Below are 13,716 nucleotides of genomic sequence, written 5' to 3'. Positions count from 1 at the left end.
AGCAGTTGGTTTACGGTTTTTCATTCTTGTGATCAATTCCCGCAAATGTACCAGCAAATCCTAAAAACCGATCAAGTAATTTTATTGTAAAAAACATTGTTATATAGATTTTCTGTAGAATTGTAGTTGTAAGAAATAAATTGAGTATTACTTAAAAATTTTTGGTACTTTGTTCGTATTGTTATAAAAAATCATTTTTGTATCATTAACTTCTTTTTCGAAATAAAAATTGCAAGTGCTATTTAATAACTTTTTGAACTGGCCGGATTTCATTTCATGTTTCCCAAATATCAGCAATGTAAAGATGATAACGGAAAACAACAATGTTTGTATTTTTTAATTTTTATTTGAGATTCAGCACTTAAACGTATAAAAATCTCGAAGTAAAAGATATGATGGTAATGTATAAAATACAAATTTAATTGAAAAAATAGCGTTGTAAAATGTTTACCAGTAAAAAAATGTAAATAAATGTGAATGTATGTGAAGTGTATAAATTAAGTTAACTACTTTTTACATATGTATATAGAGTGTATACACATAAATATGCGCGTAGATAAAAGCATGATAATGATAACTCTTGAAAAAATCTAACATCATGATTGGTCTATAAAAGAAAAGTAATTGTAAACATCAAAATACTTAAATATAGAATACAATTACTTATTCGTAGCACATTCGTAACTGAAATTGAAATTTTTTGTTTGCTATTATGAATAACTACAATATACTGTTACTACTATGTTATTTTAAACCTGTAAATAAGTAGCAGCAGCTGTTGCTCCTTTCATTCCTCCAAGTTTAATAGTAGTATTTTTAAAGCTTGTAACTTGCTTACTTCGCTGGCAGTTTTTTATTTTTGTAGCAGCTAGTTTCAAGTTGTTGACTTTCTTATACCTTAAAAATTTTTTCCGCCTTCTAACCTCAAAATATCACCTTCGCCGCTTGATTTTGGGTTCGCAGGCGGAAAAATAGTATACGAAATTCGTTCAAAAAGGCTTCTTTACGAACCTCGTTATGGCCTTCGCCTTCGGCTCGTGCCGTAAACCTACGTACGTTTCAATACGTAGTGAAAATACGTCTTGGCTTTAACTTTTTGTCACCTAATTTTATCATGTATTTTGCTGTCATAAAGTATTTCTTTATTAAAATAGTTTCAAAATATGATTCCGATGTGCATAAGCATGATCGTAATATTGCTATCATCCGTATAGTAACACTAAAACAGGGGGGGTTCAAGTATTTTTTCTTGAATCTTAGTAGTATTGATAAAACTTAAGAAAAAATCCACTTTCTTTAAATCCAAGAAAAAATACTTGAACCCCCCTGTTTTGGTGTTACTATACGGATGATGACACTGTAACGATTATGTTAATGCACGTCGTAATCATATTTTGAAACCATTTTAACATAGAAATATGAGCAATTTCCTTTATGACTGCAAAATACGGATGAAATTAGGTGACAAAAAATTTCAAACCATCACATGTTTCCACTAAGTATTGATACAATGTATTTTTGATACATACTCAAATACGTAACGAAACTACCTAATTGTTTTCAATTGGGTTAAATTATAATATAGTATAGTGTGCGAGCTTATATAGCATGACACGCACATGCGTATTGGTGGATAGATATCTCACTTAGTCCGTGTCAGAAACTGGTTAGATACCTCATGATGTTTCTGACATTTTGAATTAAAGTAGTTTTTTCGTGAAATCCAGGGTATTATAGCCATTTTAATAAATTTTGGCTCGTAAATCTTACAATCTTTCCGTGGTTTGTGCCGTTAAAAAAGTTGAAATAAATAAAACTTGCTGAAATTTGCGTTCGTTTTGGATCGAATTCTTAATAGAAATGAAAATGAAATAAGTAGGTTAAGATTTAAGTGCATATATTTAAGTTACTGACGTTGCTAAAATTTCTCACATCTTTCTGACATTTCTGACAGTTTCCGAAAGGTGCGTGCCGAAAACCTCCCGAGTCGCGTCGGAAACCCACCACTGGGCATAGCGCGTGAAGCTGACGCCCAAAGTGTATGGTATGTACTCATGCTGATTTAAAGTGAGAGTCATACACATATTATATACGCTGTCGTGTGTTGTGTCCTTTACGCGCAGCAGTGCAATATTAATACTTATGGATGATTTTGCCGTAAGTGACTTACTTCGTGTCCACAGCTCATGCTACTACAAGAAACTAAAATTGAATGCTCAAATTGCGTGAAGTTATGTTAAAGGTGTTAAACTTTCTCGGAAAAAACTTTCAAGCCGATACATTCACTCCTCAATAACGTAATTGAGGAGGTTCGATACGTATTATCGACAATAGTTGAGAGCCAATTAAGTTTTTGATTCATTCTGTAATATAAAAAACAATCGTACTTTTTTAAGCAATCTCAGCCACATAGTTATTAAGATATTTCAAAGTAAAAAATGAACAACTTAACAAGGGCTTTTATGAGAACATTTTTGTGATCTGAAAAGAATGTACCTTAGTAATTGTTAAAACATTGACAAAAATATATTTCGATACTTCAAATACTGTGGATTCATACAATCACCTGATTTTTATCAGTGTCCATACTAATTAGAGAAAAAATCACGATTTTCAAAAATAAAAATGAAAACTTTTGTGAGGTCTATAAGATTAATGAATATAATGCCATATAATATATAATGCCATAGGAATAAACTGTATCATGGTTAATGCCTTAAGTTTTCCACACCCCTGACCCCGCTTCACCACCCCTCTGAAACATTGTATTGAACTTCCTCAAGAAAATGTAAGTAAAATGTCGCTTCCGTACATTGTCCCAATCTCAATTTCGCATCTAAGAGCTCCTACGTGGAAAAAAAATCGTTTCTGCCATGTCCGTGTACATACACAGTCAGTAATAGACGTCATATGTTATATTTATGCCATAATAACATTAATTTTCAATTTATAAGCAAAAGTTTTCATAAAATATCAAATGCCCCACGATTTGAGCTAAAATGTCGGTGACAGTGGAAATTGCTTTGAAAACCACACTGCTGTATTTCCTATTTGGTCTACTTAATTGGTCTTTTTTTGCGACATACATCGATGAATATCGGTTCTACTTCAGATCAAATATCGAAAATAGGTTCAAATGAATGCTGAAACGAAGCTTTATGGATTACAAAATATTTGTGGAATTTGGTGCCAATCAAACGTTACAGGGATTTTTTTTAACATTACGGATTTTCGGTAAAAATCTACGAAACTTTATTCTTAGCGATTTTTGTTGCTCCTATTTAAGGTAGCTCTCTTGCGAAAACAAAATATGTTTAATTTAGTAGATTAAAATCTATTAAATCCAATGGTAACTCTGTTTGTACTCCAAATCGGACACAGTCTCGAAAAATTTCAGCTCTAAGTTTAACCGTTTAACACGAGCTCAAATGAAAGAGCATTAAAAAATCAGTTGTACAAGCATTTTTCCACTCAAAATCAAAAACCTGAGCAGGCATTTTATAATGTGCTTGTAGAAAAAATTCCGTTCTTTTTAAGACTGTTTTGGAAAATGCTGGTAATCAGTCATTTTTAAAAGATATTGGCCAAGAAAGACGTGAAAATTAGTTTTATGGTTATGTGACAGACGGTAGCAATATCGACACTTCTGTACATATATACATATATATACAGACAAGAGTTGAATTCTCCTACTTGACTAATGCAGTAGACAAGGGAGCTACCTTAAACAACCATAACTTTCGAACGGAGGCACAAATGGAATGAAACTCTTTTTTAATCAATAGGGTTTAATCTTAGCTTTTATTTCATTTAGGTTAGAACACTTTAACTACTCAAGCAGCTTAGCTACGCGTATTACAAGCAAACGTATATTTTTTGAAAGTTTACTAAAATCGACTTATACGAAATACCTTATATAGTTTTACCGAAAAACTTTGTAGTAGAATCGCTTCAGATATTTGCTGTGGATGATAGTTGAGGTAGAACTACTATGAGAAATAGTTTTTTCAACCAACTTTTTTTGAAACGATTCTTTAATTTTGAGCCACTTATTGCAAAATCACCTATATATACATATATGTATAGGCATAACTGACAGGCAAATTTAGGACTTCAGCTCTTCGTATAACATTGAGTAAAAATTCAAACTTTTACAACTCAAAAAATGTATCTCTTTTTCCAGCATTTTTATTAATTACAAATAAGTAGAAAAAGTCATTCTAAAAGTTATTTTGCATGAATAAATTATTTATCTAAATGTTTTTACGATGCTATTACAAAATAAAGAAATAGTTTACCAGTCAACATATGATTTAAAGTGGTTTATTACCTCTATATAGCACATATTTTAAATATTTTTCATGAGTGTTCATTACAGGATAATTAAAGCATAACTTAAATTGATATTAATATAGCTAGTTCTAAAATCTATGAGATTTTTGAAGTAAAAACTTCTTTAGGCCCATTACGCACTTTTTTAGATGAGTAAAATTTTGTGAACTCGCTACACAAAAAAAAAAACCAAAATAATAGATACAAAAATTATCTATTGGGAGTAAATATTGATTATCGTTAAAAAATTTCAGGCTATGAATGAATGTAAAAAAAAACGTATACGTCAATAACTCCAATTCATCAAATAATCATGACATAATTTTTATACATTGTTAGAAAAATCTTTTTAAAAAGCTAAAAAGTTTGTAATTTTGTTCTAAAAAATAACTGCTATTTCATTTGCACGAATTTTCTTTATTGATACGTATTATTGGGAATTTTATATTTATTGCTTATCTTATATTTATTGCTGATACATCCCATCAAGTCATCTATATCTGTAATGAATTGTGAATGTTTTGTACATGATAAATTTTATGGATGTATAATAACATAATTTAAGTACCTACTATATTTATTTATATGTATTGTACACGTGATGATACACGATACACTTGCGCGTGGGCTCCAGCCTGTGCATGACATGCTGTCTAAGCTTGCAGACCATACTATAGTAGTATCGTCACATCTGATGCATCATATTTGTGAAATTTAGAGTGTTGTTACATGCATTGACGCGTATTATGCTCAACGTTTCTCTCACTGATACAGTGAGCAAAAGAGTGCTTATGCTATAATTTCTTGGATTTTTTCCGTGTAGTTCATGCCACAATCAACTTTCTTACAAAGACAATGAAAGTTGGGGTATGAGTATTTGACACTCCCATACATTCGTGGTTAAATTTTGGTGCCGATTTGGATTACCATTTTTAAGATATTTAACTTTTAATTTACATGTTTGTACACTACATTTTTTAAGCAAATAGTTTTTGTTTGCAAGTAGTTCAGTTAACAGCTGTTCTTGTTAATAAATATAAATATTTCCTACTATCGTTTTAAAAAAACTACTATAATACGAGAAACATAATGACAGTCCATGTGTTGAAAGATCATCAACATATCGCATGTCATGTTTAAGATATCTGAATTTTAAATGATTCTTAGTCAAAAATTTTTATAAAAAGTTAGTTTGAAATCTGAATTTTTTAAAGGTATGTTGTTTACTATCGACGTTATCATCTGTATGATAACATTCAAACTGAGGGCCTAAAGTATTTTTAAATAATTAAAAAAAAGAAAAAAAAAATTGTTGATGGTTTTTTTTCTACTTACTTAAAAATGCTTCAGGCCTTCAGTTTTCATGTTAACGTATGGATGATGGTACCTACACTTATCGATATATCTTTAAAAAAATCAGATTGTAAACCAACTTTTATTAGAAACTTGAGAAAAACTTATAGCTGTTATAGCTATACTTTTATCTTTATTTTATAGGTTATTGTAGCTATTTTATTGGTAATTATAAGTATAATTGTAGCTGTAACTTATAGGTGTATTTATAGCTATACATTTTTGACTGAGTTTTCTTTGTTTTTAGTATACCTGTATAGCAGTAAAATTGTTCTCAACCTTCTGCACCTAGTTATAATCATCGATTTTTTTGTCAGTCTTATGATGTTAAAGTTTATTAGATTACTGAGATGTCCATTGATGATAAACAACATTAATTTTAAAAAAACTGTTTCACAAGTAGGTTGAAAAACACTGAGCAGCATTAACTTCCTAAGTAATGTGAACTCCTATTTTGAATTCTTATACTTTTGCATCATGCTTTGTCCCAACAGCTGATATTCGATATTACTTCAAAGCCAGAAACGAAGACTTGTTCGTAAAAGGAAATAACTTACTGTAGGTCAATAAAGTGTGTGAAATAAATGTAATCCAGTCTAAGGAGTCTAAATCAGATTTGTGATATCTGCTGATTTAACAACAAGTTATTTATATTATAATAGCCACTGCAGCTTGAACAAAATTACATCAAGAAAATTATATTAGTATTCCAATGGCTCAGTAAACTAGTTCTTAATTACTTTCGGTATTTTTTCTGTGTATCTTGTAATAATGTGTTGGGTTTGATGTAAGTTGATTTACCTAATGTATTACATTCTGCGTTTACTTTTTATAGGTAGAAAATAATCTACTATAACAAAGAATTAATTCTCTTGATAATATTTCTCTTTTCGGAAATGAGAGGATTAACGAAATTATTTCTTATGCCCAAATATCAAGCGACTTTTTGTTTATTAAAATCATTTTTTCAAACCATCTTTAGTTTATTAGGAACTATTTTTTTTTAACTTAGACTTTTTTTAAAAGTCTTGAAAAGTTTTGGAAAAAAAATTGATGTTAAATATTTTGAAAAAACGCATAAAACCATTAGTATTGGTGAAAAACTCATAAAGAATTTAAAATCTTAACAAATGAGAATTTGTCATGCGAAATAACCTAATTTTCAAAATTAGAAGTAATTAATATTGTCTATTTTTTATGCCTTCTTGTTTTATTAGTGAGAAATTATTTACTATCATTTAAATGTACCACCTTTGTACCTCTTGAGATGGTGAGTGCCTCTTTGCGGAGAAATAAGCTCCATTGTGTCCTCTTGACTGGAGTGTTCCCATCCGCGTAGTGGCTGAGAACGGTAACTTTCCAGCTGCTTGGATGAAATTGTATATATTACAACCTCAGTAATCTAGAGGCCAGGGTACTTTGTAGCCGATCATGGTCCATGGCTGCATAAAAATTTTTCTTACATTTTTCCGTGCCCTGAATTTAAATATTAAATGTGTTTGGCCGTAAGCTTGGTCGATTAATCGTTAAAAACATATTTTCAAACATTTTTTTAGATTCTTTGGCTGATTCAAGAAGAAAATTATTACCATCATTTTTCGTTGAAACCTTATAGTTTTTAAGTAAAAAATAGACCGTTTCGAAAATTTTACGCAATTTGTCCAGGCATTGCACATTTCTACGTTCAACAAGGCTTTAAAGTTTGCATAGTATTTTTCAAGCAAAGTGCAAAAGGTATAAATAAATATGGATCAAAATGACATTATCAATAAGCAAACGTGTACATGTGGTCAAGACAAAGTCGTAGAGCCAACTGACTGTTAAAGCGCAATGGGCATCAGAGCTCGCGTTGGTCGTGACATCCACCGTGAAAATAAGTATCTGGAAAAAAATGATTAGATAATAAGTTATCTTAGCGCATACATATTTACGAAGTATAGGCATGTTCGACAACATTTTACTAAACTAATGTGAAGTAAGTAGTTCATCATTTGAATTGGATTTTCTTCTAGCAAATTTGCATTTCTGTAGTTATTGCGATGCTTCCATTGTGAATGTGCATAAAAAGACGTCAATAAGAGAAAATATATTGAATATATCTTTTTACGTATTGGGATTTGAACTCTAGTCGTACGCACCGTCGTGGAAATAAGCGTAGCTGGGAGAAAATACTCTCATCCACTGCTCCATTCACAGTATGTGATGGTAGGAGAAATTTTTTCGAGGGAGAGAAATTTTTTTGAGGGAGAGGCACATTATTAAATGCGAGAGAGTCTCAATAGCAATGTAGTGTTTCATATGACAGGATTATGTTTACAAATAAGTGGATTTAGAATTACTCATTATACCATCATAGAAAGAATATCACGATCTGGAATGATTTTTGCTATCAAAAATGTTTGATGCATACCCGCATACTTTTGTTCACATAATTTTTTCTGTCTATGGCCTTCACCCATATTTTTCAAGCCAGTATTTTATCATGCTACTGAAATATATTTTCTCTACAAGTGTATTTTTTATGACCCGGAAAGGCATGAAATATAAAACTTCTGTTGTATGTGAGTCTATTAGAACAACCCTTAACACTGTACGAAATACGAAATTTTAAGAGAGACCACAGTGCTGCTTGTTTTTGCATATTCATTTTGTTACAATCTGTTGTGGAGACATCTACAAAACATTAGTTTGTAACGATTTCATAGCTAAAAAAACTAACAGCTGATGTATTTACTTTACGTGAAAGCTGTCACAGCCTTCTCTCCGAGCTTCTGAAATCAGCCTGAGAAGGGCGTTGATAGCTGAGTTTAAATCTCAGTTAAAAGCCAGATCCGCTGTTTTATTGACGCCGACATTTCACGATCCCCCAGCGTAGTATGCCCCCCATGATCCACGTAGCAATGGTTAAATTTTTTTGTGCAGTAGGTAACGTAGTGTAATAGAAATAGTTTTTTGGAGTTTTCAAATCTGAATTTAGAGAAAAAAATTGCCTTTAGTGCATAAGTACATAATTATGATACATATTGAGAAAACTGAAATCGAACACCTTTCAGTTGCCAGCACTGGTCCAAAAACATGGTAAGAATCTTATACGCCGGAAAAAGACGAAAAAAAAATGCTGCTGATGGCACCAATTGGTCGGGAGGTAGCTCCAAAAATTTCAAAAAACCATCAACTTTTGCTCGGAATTGAAAAAAATTCAACACTCTTTTTATTTTAGAAATCAAAAGTCGAAACTTCAATAGGTTGTAGCTTTTCGTAAAACGGCTCTACTAGTTTTTGCTATTTTCATCATTTTTTTGGACCATTGCTGACAACCGTTAATTGTTCTATTTAAATTCATTCAATTTGTATCATAATCATTTATTTAAGGCGATTTTCTTCCAAATTCAGAACTGTGCAAAAATTACTGTAATTTTTTGGTTACTCTATTACACCAATGTTACTAACCTCCTCTCTGATACTCGCTTCATTAAAACCACCAACCTACATTTTGCAAAATTCGATCGATCCACAGTAAATTTTTTTTTATTTATGTGAGACCAAATTTTCTTCACGAACCACATCAAATATATCCAAAACTTTTTTTTTTCACGTAAAAAATTAAATGTTATTTTATTATCATGAGAGTTAAATTTTTGTTAAATTAATTCAACAATTTGTACATAATTACAGTAATATTTATTATAATTTTTAACTTACACGATTGTTATTGCAAAATACTATCGGGCTATTGTTATTTTTATAACCATGTACTTACTATAAATACAGATGCAAATTTGTAAAAAAATTAATTATTAAGTATTTTGAGAAACGTTATAAATCATCTTTTACTTGAGTGATAGTTATCATTTGATGTAAGGATTGATTGGATACGTCCAAAATTTAAGACTGTGTTTCATCCATGCGGCTGTTCATGCATCTAGGGGAGGCGCTATGCTCACTATATAATTATACGTAAGAAAAACTTAGGTGCAGTTATGGACTCCGACTGGATACGAAAAGTACCCTCGCTCCTAGATTCAGGCCGGAAAAGTAAAGAAAGTTTCAAATCGCCGGTGCATAGAGGTCTGAGGGGAAGTCGAGAATAACGAATGCACGATCTGATGCTTCTTTACTTCTGGCCGCTGGTTGGATATGTTTTATTGTTCTCCCAATTGCTGGAACGAAAACTTATTTTGATTTTTTACTATTTAAGAATTACATCGGTGTACAGTAATACAATACCAGCAATATATGCAAGATTAGATACTCTAGCGTTCAGGGATGAAGTAATTGAAAAATATTTAGAATTAAAACATTTTCTCGACATCATGCGCTTCTGGATCTTGAATATCTATCGCAAAATTATTTATAAAAGTATTCATGACGTTTCCGAAAACAAGTAAGTTTAACCATATATGTATCTTGAATACAAAAGAACGCTAAAGCTGAAATGACTGACAACTTTATCCAATTTATTAGGAAAGTAGTTTCTTCTACAAAAATGGAATGCATTGTTGAGGATTTTCTAACTAATTTAATGTCATCATTATCTGGAAAAGAGTTTATTATTGATTATAATAATTTGTACCCCGTCATTGATGATTTCCAGGTTTTGGCCAAATTGTACCCTGATTTGTATCCTTTTTACATAATTGTTTTGTAATGTAAATTTAAACTTACATTAGTGACAAAAATGTTTAAAAGACCTATGTATTGTCTGAAATATTATTAGAAAAAAAACACAGTAAATATCAATAATATCAGGTAGTTTACGGAAATTTGTTCTGATATTTCTTTATATGGAATGGCATGACACTTAGAATTGAAAAACAATTATTCAGAAAAGCATTATTTTGTTTTCTTTAATTGATTACAACAGAGATCCTTTAAAATGTGAATTTATCATGAAATCTGTCTTTGTATTTTTTGATGAACCAATGTCCTTTACAAATTCTCAGGTAGCAACCACTACTTTGGTAGTTATCTTTTGTTATATTTTCAACAATTCTGAGTATGTACTGTTAACGGTTTTACAATTTATAGGATTTTCTACGTAAATTAAAACGTGCTTCGACTAAAGATAATTTATCAGAATCATCCAATGAAATAACTGCCACAAGACTGCCTTGTAATAATACAGATCCTAAAACCAACTTGATACAACTCATAAAGGAAGTAAAAGATATTTTTTCTGATTTAACTGAGGGATTTATAGAGGTAAAGTATAGTTTTACGTTATGTTTTAACTTTATGAAAAATTAGTTGATTAAAATCGTAAAATTCGTTACATGTTTGCAGAAATGTCTGGAAAACTACAACTACAGTTCAGAATCAGTTATAAATGCTGTTCTTGAAAATTCATTACCAACTGAGCTAATAAGTTTTTACTGTATGTCACCTGTTATTCCACCTCTTTCAGATGTACGGTAATTTATTTGATAAGTTTTTATGGAGATCTAGTTCATTTGAAGGAGCCAACACCCGAAAACGTACTTAGCGTATACGTGAAACTCTACTCCAGAAAATATGCTCCTCCCACTTTCGCGATATGTTGTTCGTATAGGTAAAAAAAGTGTGCGAAGCATCTTTTCTGCAGTAGAATGTTACGTGTTGGCTCCCTACACAGACTTATTTTAATAGTATAGTATTTAGATTTTTCGTATACCCATTGCAGGATTCTTACAAATTCTAAATGCCTAAAATCTCTATTATCTTTCTCTTAGCTATAAATGACTCGTTGTACCAGAGCTTTATTAAATCAGCCCAACGCTACGTAGTGATTAATAATGGTACTGAGACCAGAGAATATTCAATACATCTTTTTATGTACACAAAGAGATGTATTTAATGTATTATTCTCGGATTTAACAGAGAAAGCTATGTAATGTTCATAAACCTTCATATTTGTTCAAGCAAAATTCTTTTCTAGTTATAAGTTTCATTTCGAACCCAAATATAGCAATCATTTATATTATTGCAAATATTATCGATAATGTTAAGGAGGTTACCTATCGTTACTTGAAATAATAGTAAAATTTAATGAAAATTAGGAAAACCAAAGTTGAAGTTGTCCTGAATCCACACTAGTTTTTTAAATACTTGTAATTATACTAAATACCAAAAAATATAATGATAAAAAAAAGCGTATTTAACACGCGTTCTAATGGGCTAGTTATAAAATCATCAGTAAATAGTATGATAGAAATAACACATGCCAATGGAATGACAAGGATACATAGAAAAGTGTGTAAGGAATCATTATTAAAAGTTTCAACCCATGTCATAATACTATATCAAGAAGTATAAATAAAATACTACCATACCATAAATAGGCCAAATAAAAGTGTTATGGCAACATTGCATACTCAAATCTTGTAAAGACATATACTAACAATCGGCGTGAATTTCGAAATGCTGTAGTTTCACTGGTACTGTAGATATATGTAAATTTAATTCATTGTAAAAAATTTCCAGAAGAAAACAACTTACAATTATTGTCCTAAGAAATTTCAAGTTGTTATAAACTACACGTATTATGAATACAATCATACATACATGTTTATTTGAAAACCGAATTTTTATTGGAATAAGGAGTTGAGTACTATAAGTTATCATACTCTTCTCATTGTTACTATATTACTCGGAAATTGTAAGCAGTTGATATATAAAGTTTGTTTGAAAAACGTATGTATCAATCAAAGTTTTATGACAATCAAGGATTTAAAACTAATCTTGAATACTTCAAAATAAAAAAAAACTTATCACGCAGGTTATATTAATTAATACGAGCAAAATAAGTTTATGTGATGCCTTATTATACCTATGGCTTGTTTGTTTTTATTGTGTATGATTGACATGGTGTTGCCAACTCTGCATCGGTAATATAATTAGCTAGAAAAAAATCGTAGCTAGGCAAGATCATAATAAACCAAAAGAGCATTTACGAGTATGTGTATGTGTATAATATTACATTTATCTTTTCCAAATCTAAAGTTTGCATACTGTTAAGCCAAACTTTAATGATTAGGGTTCGTACAATAATTATCAAATAATGAGACAGAGGACAGAAGGTGATCATGCAGGATAATAAAACAAAAAAAAGTTTCAAAGATGTAAAGAATTAAATTTCCGTTTATTCCCCATGTATCCTAAATCAATACACCAGGCAATGTACAAACAGTATCAATGAGAGTTTGCAGTTTTTTATCCTTTCGATAATAGTATAATAACGAGGAAACAAACTTTTGTTTGCTATAAAGCATCACAAGAGAAGTCTAATTTCGACTTATAAAATAAATTCAACGAGCGCAAATTCAATGGTCAGTCGAGCGCATACAAAAAACATCTTTAATCGTACACGGCTCTACATTTAATTGGTAATCGATGTACAAAACATTCACTAAATAAAGAAAGTAAAACGAAAAAAATTTAGTTTTTTGTGGAAACGACACTATAGATAGATTGACCGTTGTACAATCGGTTTACTCATTTTCAAAACAAATCGATGCTCGAGTTTGCCGTTCATGTTATTGAATGAACTGACGACTTACAGTACACCTAAGGTCATTATTATCGCAAATAAAAACAGAATAGAAAATGCAACCGTCGCGGTTTATCTTATCAAGAGAATCCTTCTTACTTTTAATAATTTGAGCGGAACATAATTTTTCTGAATTCATTCTTATACTTACTTAATGCGTCGCATGGATTTGCAGAACGATGGGTCTACGCGTACTTACGCCCAATAATAATTATATAGCTTGATACCCTTACTAATTTTCTTATCATAAACTAAATTGATAAGGTATCACGGATCATCAATCTGATCAAAGAAAATTTGCACGTACCACACAAAGAACGAGAAGATAGGATATCGCCAGAAACACTATCATGGAACACAACAAGGCAATACACAGTGGAATAACATAAAATTACTTCCCTTACAACCAGGAGTCGATCCTAAGCCATCACTTGGTTGAGTCAATTAAGCAACCAGGGCTTTACGGTATGATCTAAATCGCTAGAACTGTCTAAAGAAAAACTTGC

At 30.9% G+C, this 13,716-nt stretch overlaps 1 protein-coding gene across 2 annotated transcripts in view; it reads left to right on the top strand.

Moving 5' to 3' along the window:
• LOC106642445 (activating signal cointegrator 1 complex subunit 2) overlaps nucleotides 1-13,716 on the top strand; it is a 196,191-nt gene that overhangs the window by 15,569 nt on the left and 166,906 nt on the right. For both annotated transcript variants that reach the window (XM_089592284.1, XM_089592283.1), the window contains exons 6-10: nucleotides 9,884-10,069; nucleotides 10,150-10,305; nucleotides 10,550-10,628; nucleotides 10,714-10,887; nucleotides 10,969-11,091. In XM_089592284.1, the coding sequence (XP_089448410.1) occupies nucleotides 9,884-10,069; nucleotides 10,150-10,305; nucleotides 10,550-10,628; nucleotides 10,714-10,887; nucleotides 10,969-11,091 (718 nt within the window). The remainder of the gene's footprint in view (nucleotides 1-9,883; nucleotides 10,070-10,149; nucleotides 10,306-10,549; nucleotides 10,629-10,713; nucleotides 10,888-10,968; nucleotides 11,092-13,716) is intronic.

This window comes from Copidosoma floridanum, unplaced genomic scaffold (assembly GCF_036245765.1).
Source record: "Copidosoma floridanum isolate Cflo_tuat_1 unplaced genomic scaffold, Cflo_Japanese_pri ptg000015l, whole genome shotgun sequence".
Classification (NCBI taxonomy): Eukaryota; Metazoa; Arthropoda; class Insecta; order Hymenoptera; family Encyrtidae; genus Copidosoma; species Copidosoma floridanum.
This window is presented reverse-complemented; position numbering and strand designations above follow the sequence as displayed.